Below are 13,444 nucleotides of genomic sequence, written 5' to 3'. Positions count from 1 at the left end.
GTATTGAGAAAATTGTGAAGCTGCTTGAGTAGAGAATAAACAGGATGGGGCTTGTTGTCTTTTTTTCATCATTTTTGGGAAAAAATGTCTTTTTGTTTTACAGTTATTTATTCGGGGGAGCACTTCCTGGACTGAGCACTGATCCAACCTCGTGATATTGGCGTTATCACAGCATTGAGGGAATCTGCAGATAAGTACTTCTATATGGCGGATCAGCTGTGTGATTTCTACTTATTTGTATAAGGGGGTTTTACATCATTAGGTGACACAGTAAGATGATTATTTAAAGCTATACAGATGTGCCGTTCTGTTACTAATTTAGTAGAGTGTTCTAGCCTACACAGCATCAGATATTACTATCGAATATTTAACATCAGTTGTACACACTTATACAATTACTAGGACAGCGTTTGAAGTTATTAATTGATGCCTTTTTGCTGATTAACATCAAGGGGTCTATTGTAATTGGACCCGGACGTTTGAGAACGCCAAGAGTGCGATGATGGTTCTCTACTCAGCCAGTCACTTTTATAATGGGTGAACTGAGCACTTTTCGATTCATATTCAAAAATTGATTTTTAGAATATATTTAAACCTAATTTTGAATTAAAAAAATTTTTTGTTAGTTTTTATACCTACAATAATGTACCCGAAATAATGGGAAATAGTTCTGTATCTTTGCTAGACATTTTCTTTGTCTCAGTCTCAGACTGCACTTCTTGGTACTTGAGAATCTTCCCTCTCTCTATGCGAGTCACTGAATAATCACTTGGGACCTGGCATCTCTATAATCAATGGTGCCCTAGTGTTTTTCTATTTTACTACTATGTCTGGTTTTCTTGCATCCAGCTTTTTATCTGTTGGGATGGGGATGTCCCAGGTGAACATAACTTTTTTGTTTTCTCCAATTCTCTTAGGGTTGTGATCCCAGTGCTTTTCCAGTACATTGGAAACTCTGTAAGCATTATAACCAGTGGCGTAGCTACGTGGGGCCTGAGGGGGCTGGGGCCCCCGCAGATTCACCCCCGGACCCCCCTCCCGGCGAACCCGCCGCCGCCTACCTTTACTTTTGCTGGCGGGGGATCCCACTCCCCGCCAGCCGACGTCTTCTCAGTCCTTCCTGCTCTTCAATTTGTTTGCTGACGTCAGACTCAGAGATCAGTTCTGTTCTCTGAGTCTGACGTCCTGCACGTACAACGTGCAGGACGTCAGCAAACAAATCGAAGAGCAGGAAGCGACTGAGAAGAAGACATCGGCTGGCGGGGAGTGGGATCCCCCGCCAGCAAAAGTAAAGGTAGGCTGCAGCGGCGGCGGGTTCGCGGCGGGAGGGGGGGCGGCAATGTCGGCGGGGGGGGCGGCGCCGGGGGGAGGGCTAAAATGTGCCCCTCCCCCTGGGCTCTGGACCCCTCCCCCACGGAAGGCTGGCTACGCCCCTGATTATAACATCAATGAATGAGACGTGTTATGTTATGTTTTATTATCAGAGTCTTATCCCATCATGGAAATACTTTTAAAACAAATAGGAGGAAATATTTTTTTCACTCAATGAATAGTTAAGCTCTGGAACTCTTTGCCGGAGGAGGTGGTAACAGCAGTTAGTGTATCTGGGGTTTTTAAAAAGTTTGGACAAATTCCTGGAGGAAAAGTCCATAGTCTGCTATTGAGGCAGACATGGGAAGCAACTGCTTGCCCCGGGATTTGTAGTATGGAATGTTGCTACTCTTTAGGGTTCCAGAATCTTGCTGCTCTTTGAGATTCTTCATGGAATCCTGATATTTGTTATGATTCCGGAATCTTGTTCCTCTTTGGGGTTCTGGAATGTTGCCATGATTTGGGTTTCTGCCAGGTACTTGTGGTCTGGCTTGGCCACTGTTTGGAAAACAAGATACTGGGCTAGGTGGACCATTGGTCTGACCCAGTATGAAACACAAATCAGGATGTAACAAAAAAACAATTATACATTATTAAAAAAGAAAAGACAAGATATATCAATTATTTAAATTAGAAAAAAGATATGTTTTAAGGCTTTCCGAAATGCAAAAAGATTTGTTATAGAACAATTCCACAGATAAGTAGCCCCCCCCCCCAAAAAAAAAGTTAGAGAATAATGCTTTAAAGCAAATACATTTTACAGATGGAAGTGTCAAAAGTAAGAAATGACATGATCTCGATGAAGTAAAGGTTTTTAAAATCTTAAAATCATCCAAAAATGATGGAACTGGCACCACATAAAAATTTAAAAACAAGACATAATACTTTGAAGGGAATTCTAGCTCGAACTGGTAACCAATGTAACTTGGCCAACAGAGGAGAAACTCGCTCAAATTTTGAACAAAGAAAAATCATTCTAGCGGCTGAATTTTGAATCATCTGAAGTTTAGACAATTGTTTAACCATTCGTTTGGCGGCTTTACTGGCTTGCCCGATGCTTACCACAGTTTGGCGTTGCAGGGAGCTCTTCCCCTGACGAAGCCCCAGGTGGCGAAACGGGACCGTTGGGGAGCCCCTGGTCGGAGCAGCAACAAGCTAAGTAGCTGTGGTGTTTGATATTTGTTAATGACGTGTGTGATAGTCAGCACCGTTATAGAGTAGAAGCACACAAACGAATATTGAGGGAGGAGGTTGGCAGAGGCCCAGTGATTATGCGATTACGACCACATGAATATCATTCTATTGATTAAAAAGGTGGCACTGGTCTGAGGTCCTCTCCTCCTCTGTTTCTCATTTATTGTTTCACAATTGTTATTTAACACCCGCTGTTTGCAAGTTGTTAACCATTAGTCCCAAATACAAAGAATTACCAAAATCAAGTAGTGAAAGAACATTAAGTTTAAAAAGTTCAAATAAGAAATACAAACGTAACTGTTTTAATTTGAAAAAAGCTTTACATTTAACATTCTTTTTATCTGTAAATTCATTGAAAGTGAAGAGTCAAGAATTACTCCTAGGACTCTTGATTCTCAGTCAACCTTAATGGAAAGCCCATTATCTAATGTAATAATTTGTTGTCCCGTTCTGTATAAAATGTTTCTGCCATCAGCACTTCACAACCAGCCATGAGTAATTGTTTCTAGCTCTTTCATACAGATCTACAGATGTCTGTTGCAACAGTTTTTTCAATGCTTGCTGTAAACCATCTTGTCCGAAATCTGCTTCCTGAGCTGCAATTATCAATTGCTCATCCTTAGTAACACAGTAGTAACTGTACGGTTCATCCAGTCTGCCCGTGAAGATAAATTCATTACATAAGGTATGAGGCGATACAACATATGTATACCTCATCTTGATTTGTCCATGCTATTTTCAGGGTATAGACTGTAGAAGTCTGCCTAGCACTGTCCTTGTTCTAAAACTTTCGAAGTTGTTATCAAAGCCCTTGAAATGCTCCATTCCAGCCCATCCAAATCTATGCAGCCATGATCAGGGTACAGACTGTAGAAGTCTGCCTAGCACTGTCCTTGTTCTAAAACGTTTGAAGTTGTTATCAAAGCCCTTGAAATGCTCCATTCCAGCCCATCCAAATCTATGCAGCCATGATCAGGGTACAGACCGTAGAAGTCTGCCCAATATAAATTGTTTCTCTCCTATGTGGATTCTCATGTGCCTGGTGAGGGTTGTGTTCTGATTGAAGCTACTAGCACACTCAGTACATGTGTATGGTTTCATTCCTATATGGATACTCTGGTGCACACTGAGATGTGTCTTCTGCCTGAAGCTTTTATATGTACTGAGTGTAGACTCAGTACATATAAATGGCATCATTCCTGTGTGGCTTCTGTTGTGCACAGTGAGGCTTAATGTACGATTGAAACTTTTAACACACTCGGTACATTTAAATGGTTTCACTCCAGTGTGGATTCTCTGGTGCGGTGTAAGGTCTCCCTTCCTATGGAATCTCTTACTACAATCAGTACATATAAATGGTTTAACACCTGTGGAGTCTGTTGTGCACAGTGAGGTTTGTCTTTGCCCTGAAGCTTTTACCACAGTCAGTGCATATAAATGGTTTCACTCCTGCATGGATTCTCTGGTGCAGGGTAAGGCCTTCCTTCCTACGGAAACTGTTACCACACTCAGTACATATAAATGGTTTTACTTGCGTGTGGCTTCTCTGATGCATAGTGAGGTTTGTCTTTGCCCTGAAGCTTTTTCCACAGTCAGTGCATATGAATGGCTTCACTCCTGTGTGGATCCTCTGGTGCAGGATAAGGCCTTCCTTCCTACGGAAACTGTTACCACACTCGGTACAAATAAATGGTTTCACTTCTGTGTGGATTCTCTGGTGCATAGTGAGGTTTGTCTTTGCCCTGAAGCTTTTACCACAGTCAGTGCATATGAATGGCTTCACTCCTGTGTGGATTCTCTGGTGCTGGGTGAGGTGTGTCTTCCGTCTGAAGCTTTTACCGCACTCAGTACATATGAATGGTTTCACTCCAGTGTGGATGCTCTGGTGCTGAGTAAGTTCTCCCTTCCTATGGAATCGTTTATTACACTCAGTACATATAAATGGTTTAACACCTGTGTGGATTCTGTTGTGCATACTGAGGCTTGTCTTTGCCCTAAAGCTTTTACCACAGTCAGTGCATATAAATGGTTTCACTCCTGTGTGGATTCTCTGGTGCAGAGTAAGGTCTCCCTTCCTACGGAAACTGTTACCACACTCAGTACATATAAATGGTTTCACTTCTATGTGGATTCTCTGGTGCATGGTGAGGTTTGTCTTTGCCCTGAAGCTTTTACCACAGTCAGGGCATATGAATGGCTTCACTCCTGTGTGGATTCTCTGGTGCTGGGTGAGGTGTGTCTTCCGTCTGAAGCTTTTACCACACTCAGTACATATGAATGATTTCACCCCTGTGTGGATTCTGTTGTGTAGAGTAAGGTTTTTCTTTTGCCTGAAGCTTTTACCACACTCAGTGCATATGAATGGCTTCACTCCTGTGTGGATTCTCTGGTGCTGGGTGAGGTGTGTCTTCCATCTGAAGCTTTTACCGCACTCAGTACATATGAATGGTTTCACTCCAGTGTGGATGCTCTGGTGCTGAGTAAGTTCTCCCTTCCTATGGAATCGTTTATTACACTCAGTACATATAAATGGTTTAACACCTGTGTGGATTCTGTTGTGCATACTGAGGCTTGTCTTTGCCCTAAAGCTTTTACCACAGTCAGTGCATATAAATGGTTTCACTCCTGTGTGGATTCTCTGGTGCAGAGTAAGGTCTCCCTTCCTACGGAAACTGTTACCACACTCAGTACATATAAATGGTTTCACTTCTATGTGGATTCTCTGGTGCATGGTGAGGTTTGTCTTTGCCCTGAAGCTTTTACCACAGTCAGGGCATATGAATGGCTTCACTCCTGTGTGGATTCTCTGGTGCTGGGTGAGGTGTGTCTTCCGTCTGAAGCTTTTACCACACTCAGTACATATGAATGATTTCACCCCTGTGTGGATTCTGTTGTGTAGAGTAAGGTCTCCCTTCCTACGGAAACTGTTACCACACTCAGTACATATAAATGGTTTCACTTCTATGTGGATTCTCTGGTGCATGGTGAGGTTTGTCTTTGCCCTGAAGCTTTTACCACAGTCAGGGCATATGAATGGCTTCACTCCTGTGTGGATTCTCTGGTGCTGGGTGAGGTGTGTCTTCCGTCTGAAGCTTTTACCACACTCAGTACATATGAATGATTTCACCCCTGTGTGGATTCTGTTGTGTAGAGTAAGGTTTTTCTTTTGCCTGAAGCTTTTACCACACTCAGTGCACATAAATCGTTTTACTCCTGTGTGCTTTGTGACGTGCATAGTAAGGTGTGCCTGCCACCTGAAGGTTTTACCACACTCAGAACATGTAAATGGTTTTATTCCTGTGTGAATTCTCTTGTGTTTGGTGAGATAAATCTTCTGACTACAACTTTTACCACACTCAGTAGATGGTTTTACTCCTGAATGGATTCTAAGGGGCTCTGTGCGTTTTCCTGTGCAATGGATGCTTTTAATACAGTCAGAAGAGGTGCGCACTGTCTTATCTTTTTGAATTTTCTGATATTTTGAGAGGTTTCTCTTCCTATAAAAGATTTTTTCAGATTCAGTAGAAGAGACTGGTTCTACACCAGTTTCAGTTATTTTAGGTTCTGTGAATTCTTCACTGTTACTGAAGCTTTTCTTACATTGTCTACCTAAAACTGGCCTCTCTCCTGGGTGGAATTTTTTGAAGTTGTCTTCCTGGTTGAAGTTTTTGACACAACCAGGATATGATGATATTCTCTTATCCGTGTTGGTTTTCAGGTATTTTGTAATATTTGATTCACTGATAAAGTTTTTCCCGCAATCTGTACTTGTACACTTTCTAGTTTCTTTATTATTTTTCTTTATTTGCTCTTTCTTCTTACTAAGCTCAATTCCATGCTCACAACATATAAAATGTGTCTCCTTTACACACGCTTTCTCTTCTCCCTGTAGTTCTAAGGCTTTCACACAGTCTTTACAATGAATTGGTCTCTCTTTAGTATCAGCTCGCTGATGTGATTTCAGAGCTCTATGATTGCTGAGGAATATTTTACAGACATCACACACACACCTTTGATCTCTCATCTGGTTTCTTCGCGTCTCCTCTGTATTCACAAAATTGCTGGTACTGTACTCTAACAGAGCCGAGCCGCCGGTTGATTTGTTTGGTTTATTTTTTAAGATCCACTGATTTTTTACCTTTCTTTCCCTGTCAGAACAGGAAGAGGTTTCTTCTTTGTCTCTGTCTGGTAACATCGTTTCCCTTTCAGGCTTTTCACTGAGTTTCCAGCAAGGTGTCTCTGCATTACTGTTTTTGGGACTATCTTTTTCTACATTAAAAAAAAAATTTAAACATTAGGCATTAATTGTAGGAAAAGAACAGTTTAACCAGTTCAGCCCCCCTCCTCCTGCTGTGCTAGTGATTACCTCCCAGTGAGTCAGCCAAATCCTCTATCAAAAAGATCTCTTGGAGGGGCAAAGAATGTCGCAGTTTGATAAAACTACTCCTTACAGTATTTGGTATTGCTCACCCGTGTGTTGTAATAACTCCTCTTACTCTGTAGACAACTGATACTCTGTACAGTATTTGTTATTATTACTCACCTGTGTCTGAGTGAGTAACTTCTCTCTCTCCTGACTCTTTTGGATCCCATACAGGCGACTCTTCCTCTTGTTTAATCCTTGATAATACTTCAGGATTGATGCTTTGGTGGTCTATACCTAGGAATTACCAAGAAAATTGAGGTTTATTTCCCTTAAGTTCACAGAAAATACTCAGCAGTAATAGTCAGGATGCAGCACATGATGGAGGAGGGGGAGGTTCTTCTACTGTCATCCAGCCAGGGGCGTAGCCAGATAGCAGATTTTGGGTGAGCCTAGGCAAGAAGTGGGCGGGTACCAAGTGTTCTCCCCTCCCCCACTCAAAAAAAAAATATCTCAGCTGGCGGGAAAATGCTTCTCTCCGCCTTGGCAGTCTGCAGCAGGCATGCGCTGAAAACGGAGCATGCGCCGGTATCAGTAGCGTGGAGAGTATCATTTTTGTTACCATTAGGAGGAAGTCTTCAGCTGGCGGAGCTTGGGATCCCCAAAAGCTACTGCTAAAAGTGTGCTACTGTTGGGTAGGCCTGAGCCCACCCAGGCCCACCTGTGGCTACGCCAATGCATCCAGCATAAGCAGAGAGATCTGGGGGTCACTGCACCAAATGATCTTGAAATGATCAGCCATTATTGTGGAGTGGAGGAGTGGCCTAGTGGTTAGAGCACCAGTCTTGAAATCCAGAGGTGGCCAGTTCAAATCCCACTGCTGCTCCTTGTGATCTTGGGCAAGTCACTTAACCCTCTATTGCTTCAGGTACAAACTTAGATTGTGAGCCCTCCTGGGACAGGGAAATATCCAGAGTACCTGAATGTAACTCACCTTGAGCTACTACTGAAAAAGGTGTGAGCAAAATCCAAATAAATTATTTGAGATTCTGTTGCTACTATTTGAGATTCTACATGGAATGTTGCTATTCCACTAGCAACATTCCATGTAGAAGCCTGCCCTTGCAGATCAGCCACGCAGGCTTCTGTTTCTGTGAGTGTACGTGCAGGACGTCAGACTCACAGAAGCCTGCTCGGCCACGTTGCTGAAATGCAAGGGCAGGCTTAGGCTTCTAGCTAGTGGAGGAGTAGCCTAGTGGTTAGTGCAGTGGAACATTGAACGTTGCTATTATTGGTGATTCTACATGGAATGTTGCTGAGTGGAGGAGTGGCCTAGTGGTTAGAGCACCGGTCTTGCAATCCAGAGGTGGCTGGTTCAAATCCCACTGCTGCTCCTTGTGATCTTGGGCAAGTCACTTAACCCTCATTGCCTCAGGTACAAACTTAGATTGTGAGCCCTCTTGGGACAGGGAAATATCCAGAGTACCTGAATGTAACTCACCTTGAGCTACTACTGGAAAAGGTGTGAGCACAATCCAAATAAATAAATTATTAAGAAGGGAGAGCCAATGGCGAAAGATATATAAATAACCAGCACAAAGGAGGAGGAGATAATATCTTGCTACAAATCATTTTTGAGACCTCATCAGGGGTACTATGTCCAGTTCTGGCAAGATCCCAAAAAGCTTCTATATGTCAAGCTGCTTAGCCCCTCTAGGAACTTGTCCAAACCTTTATTATTATTGAAATTTCTGTAATATTACATTACAAATGAACATACCAGGAAAAATAAGAAATAATGCTATAGAAGCATCAAAACAAAATCAAAGATTAAGGCAATAGAAAAACTCTGCTTTTTAACATATTCATAAATGACCTAGAGATGGGGGTAACTAGTGAGGTTATCAAATTTGCCGATGACACAAAGTTATTCAAAGTAGTCAAATCGCGGGAAGATTGTGAAAAACTAAAGAGGACCTTACGAGACTGGGAGACTGGGCATCTAAATGGCAGATGACATTTAATGTGAACAAGTGCAAAGTGATGCATGTGGGAAAGAGGAACCCAAACTATAACTACGTCATGCAAAGTTCAGCGTTGGGAGTCACAGACCGAGAAAGGGATCTAGGTGTCATCACTGATGATATGTTGAAAACGTCTGCTCAATGTGCTGCTGCGGCTAGGAAAGCGAATAGAATGTTGGGTATCATTAGGAAAGGGATTGAAAACAAAAATAAGGATATTATTCTGCCATTGTATTGCTCCATGGTGCAACCGCACCTCGAGTATTGTGTTCAATTCTGGTCGCCGCACCTCAAAAAAGACATAGTGGAATTGGAAAAGGTGCAGAGAAGGGCGACAAAGATGATACAGGGGATGGGACGACTTCCCTATCAGGATAGGCTGAAGAGGCTGGGGCTCCTCACCTAGATTAAAGGCGGCTGAGGGGAGATATGATAGAGGTCTATAAGATAATGAGTGGAATGGAACGGGTCGATGTGGAGCGTCTGTTTACGCTTTCCAAAAATACTAGGACAAGGGGGCATGTGACGAAGCTGCAGTGTGGTAAATTTAAAACGAATCGGAGGAAATTTTTCTTCACTCAACGCGTAGTTAAACTCTGGAATTCGCTGCCGGAAAAGGTGGTTAAGGCGGTTAACTTAGCAGACTTCAAAAAAGGGTTGGACGGCTTCCTGGAAGAAAAAGCCATAGAATGTTATTGAATGGATGAGGGAATAGTACAGTATTTCTAGGATGGGCGGGACAAATTGCTTGTTCTTTTGGCTGCTGTCGGTGACAGGATGCTGGGCTCGATGGACCCTTGGTCTGTCCCAGCATGGCGATGCTTATGTACTTATTATGAGAAGAGAAAGATATAAGACCAGCCATCAACTACTTACCCAGAATACAGCTTTCTTCCCCTCCCCCCCAAAAAAAAACAGAATGGAAGGTAACAAATATAATCCATTAAACAGATTTGCCTATTAGAAAGGTTTCCAATTGTATAGGTTTAAGAAAAACATAATTGGTCCCCTGATACTTAACTAAGCATGAATGGGAGGAAGTGACGTCACCGGGAAGTATGGCTGCCTGAAAGCCGAGCTCCCCGATAACCCGCAGCTTTAAGCTATAATTCCCCGGTTACCGGCGCTCGGTTTGGGTTGAATCGAGGTGCCAGGAACGTTCTGAGGGCGAGTGACTGGACGAGGCGATGCAGAAACGGGCCGAGTCAGTCAGCCTCTCTCAATTCGCATTTGCAAGTAACGCAGGCAAAAAGCACATGGTGGCGCATCAGGGAGAGACCGCGGAGGAGCAGGAACTGTTCGGAGGCTCATCTTTGGGGGATCTGTTCTCGACACAGGTCGGGTTGACCCCGAGGTAGGAGGCTTCCCGGAGCGGCATTCTTGGCTGCAAGAAATCCGATCGGACCTGAAGGCGGTTCGATCTGAATTGGCTACACTAGGGGCTGACTTGAGGGGCGAAATAAAGAAACTGAGACATAGAGTGGAGTGGAGGAGTGGCCTAGTGGTTAGGGTGGTGGACTTTGGTCCTGGGGAACTGAGGAACTGAGTTCAATTCCCACTTCAGGCACAGGCAGCTCCTTGTGACTCTGGGCAAGTCACTTAACCCTCCACTGCCCCATGTAAGCCGCATTGAGCCTGCCATGAGTGGGAAAGCGCGGGGTACAAATGTAACAAAAATAAAAATAGAGTGGAAGAAGTAGAAGGCCAGCTCGACGAACACTCAGAGGGTATGGGATCTTTGGATCGGCAGCTCACAGATGTCCGCATAGGACAACAAAAGATCAGCATGTGTAACTGTATAATTCAACATGTGTAACTGCATAGTCTTAAAACTTCTAGACTGTCTTATAATGTGTTATAATGTCTTTCTGCTCGAACGCCCTCATCTATCTTACTACCATGTAACAGAAAACCCTCTGTAAACCAAATGTATATTCAATGCTACTTCCAGTATCCATAACGAAATGTAAGCCACATTGAGCCTGCAAAGAGGTGGGATAATGTGGGATACAAATGCCATAAATAAGCTGGAAGATTTAGAGAATCCGAGCAGACACAAAAACGTACAGTTCCGAGGCATCCCGGAAACCCCAACTTACCAGGATAGTGAATCAGTGGTTCAACGAATGGTTAGTGCGCTGCTGGCGGATTCGGACTCGCCCACTGCCCGGAGAAGGTAATTCTGGAAAGATCCCACTGAGCCATGGGGCCACAAAGGAATAACCTTTCCAAAGACATTATAGCTTGTTTCCAAGACTTCAAATTGAAGGAACTGGTTATGCGAGCAGCACGTCAAGCCAATGATTTCAAATGGGACACATATAATGTGGAGATTTATCAAGACTTAGCATCAGCCACTTTGAAAAGTCGAGCTGAACTAAAACTGGTTACCTTCAAACTTCGCGATATGAGCATCCGATACAGGTCGAGACACATCTTTGCTCTGGTGTTCTACAAAGCTCCTTCCTGCTTGTTCCAGTCCGTCTGTTCCAGCCACCTGTTCCAGCCTGTCCCGGTCCGACTGATCCAGCTTCTTCCTGCTTGTTCCAGCCCGCCTGATCCAGCTTCTCCCTGCTCGTTCCAGTCCATCTGCTCCAGTCGCTCCAGCCCGCCTGATCCAGCTTCTCCCTGCTTGTCCCAGTCAAGCTTGCTCCAGTCCGCCTGATCCAGCATCTCCAGTCTGTTCCGGTCCGCCTGATCCAGCTTCTCCCTGCTAGCATGTTCCTGCCCTAGTGTGTTCCAGTCCGCCTGCTCCAAGCCTGCTCCTGTCTGCATGATCCCATCTCGTGATCCCAGCTTGTTCCAGTACGCCGATCCCAGCTTGCTCCAGTACGCCGACCCAGCTTCCCCTGCTTGCTCCAGTGTTCCAGTCAGGCTTCTCCCTGCTTGCTCCAGTACACCTACTTGCTCCAGTACACCTGCTCCAGCCTGCCTACTCCGGTACACCTGCTCCAGCCTGCCTACTCCAGTACATCTGCTCCAGCATGTTCCAGTCCGCCTGAACCAGTTTCTCCCTGCTTGTTCCAGTACACCGGCTCCAGTCTGCCTGAACCAGCTTCTCCCTGCTTATTCCAATACACCTGCTCCAGCCTGCCCGCTCCAGTACATCTGCTCCAGCGTGCTCCGATCCACCTGAACCAGCTTCTCCCTGCCTGTTCCAGTCCATCTGCTCCAGCCTGCTTGCTCCAGCTTCTCCCTGCTCATCTGCACCAGCTTGTTCCAGCCTGCCTGCTAGCTTGTCAGCCATTGACTTACTCGCCTGCCTGCTAACTTGTCAGCCCTTGGATTATCTGCTCTCCAGAATCTCCCTGCTCGTTCTTGTCCACCGGCTCCAGCATGCCCCAAACCGGCCTACTAGCTTGTCAACCACTGATTTACTTGCCTACCTACTAACTTGTCAGCCATTGACCTACCTACCCCCCCAGCCTCTCTCTGCTCATCCCTGTCCATCCGCACCAGCTTGCTTCAGCCCGCCTGCTAGTTTGGCAGCCACTGCCTCACTTGCCTGCCTGCTAACTTGTCAGCCATTGACTTACCTGCTCTCCAGTCCATCTATCCCTCCAATTCCAAGCCTCCGACTCTCCGCTCTATCTATCTACTTCTCACCTCAGTCTCTACACTTACACCGCAATCACTACTTATGGCCCCGACCACATCCTCTTCCTTGCCCTGTCCCTTCCTAATCTTCTTCCCCTCCCCTTACCGCTGTCCACTGCTGGAACTCATTGCCCACCTGTGTTCCCTCCCAACCTGCCCACTACGGCAATACCCTATCCACCCCATCCCTCACCACCTCACCATCTCTCTTGTCCCCCTCCTCCTTCCTAGCCCTTAATCTTCAACACCTACTTCCTACCATTAACCCTTCACCATTCCTCCTAAGTGCACCCCGTCTTCGTCGCCCGACCTCCCCCACCCTCCTCCGCACTCTCCTGCTCCTCCTCCTGCTATCCGCGGGAGACATTAATCCTAATCCAGGCCCCCCTCACCTGTCCTCCTCCTATCCACACAAACGATTCTTTGACGCCTCCAATCTCGTCTCTATTCCCCTCCTCCCCCCCCTCTTCCCTCCCCTTCTCATGTGCCTTGTGGAATGCCCACTCGGTCTGCAATAAACTGCCCTTCATCCACGATCTCTTCATCTCTCGCTTCCTTCAACTACTCGCCCTAACCGAAACCTGGCTCTCCCCTGACAACTCTGCCGCAGTTGCCGCCCTTTGTCATGGAGGTTATCTCTTCTCCCACACTCCCCGCCCAGATGGCCGCGGCGGAGGCGTCGGGCTACTTCTCTTGCCCTCCTGTAGTTTCCAACCCCTCCTCCTGCCGCAGTCTCACTGCTTCTCGTCCTTTGAAGCTCACTCCAACCGACTATTCTACCCATTACCACTCAGAGTTGCCGTCATCTACCGCCCCCCTGATAAGCCCCTCTCTTCATTCCTTACTGACTTCGATGCCTGGCTCACCGTCTTTCTTGATCCCGCATCTCCATCCC

At 45.4% G+C, this 13,444-nt stretch overlaps 1 protein-coding gene across 2 annotated transcripts in view; it reads right to left on the bottom strand.

Moving 5' to 3' along the window:
* Positions 1–3,282: 3,282 nt before the first annotated feature.
* Positions 3,283–13,444, bottom strand: part of LOC115464605 (zinc finger protein 585A-like) — a 28,901-nt gene continuing 18,739 nt past the window's right edge. For both annotated transcript variants that reach the window (XM_030194968.1, XM_030194975.1), the window contains exons 3-4: positions 7,109–7,225; positions 3,283–6,834 (exon numbers count right to left, since the gene is read on the bottom strand). In XM_030194968.1, the coding sequence (XP_030050828.1) occupies positions 3,926–6,834; positions 7,109–7,225 (3,026 nt within the window). In that variant the 3' untranslated portion in view covers positions 3,283–3,925. The remainder of the gene's footprint in view (positions 6,835–7,108; positions 7,226–13,444) is intronic.

This window comes from Microcaecilia unicolor, chromosome 1, assembly GCF_901765095.1.
Source record: "Microcaecilia unicolor chromosome 1, aMicUni1.1, whole genome shotgun sequence".
Taxonomy (NCBI): Eukaryota; Metazoa; Chordata; class Amphibia; order Gymnophiona; family Siphonopidae; genus Microcaecilia; species Microcaecilia unicolor.
The sequence above is the reverse complement of the archived record's forward strand: the minus strand, read 5'-3'. Positions and strand labels throughout refer to the sequence as shown.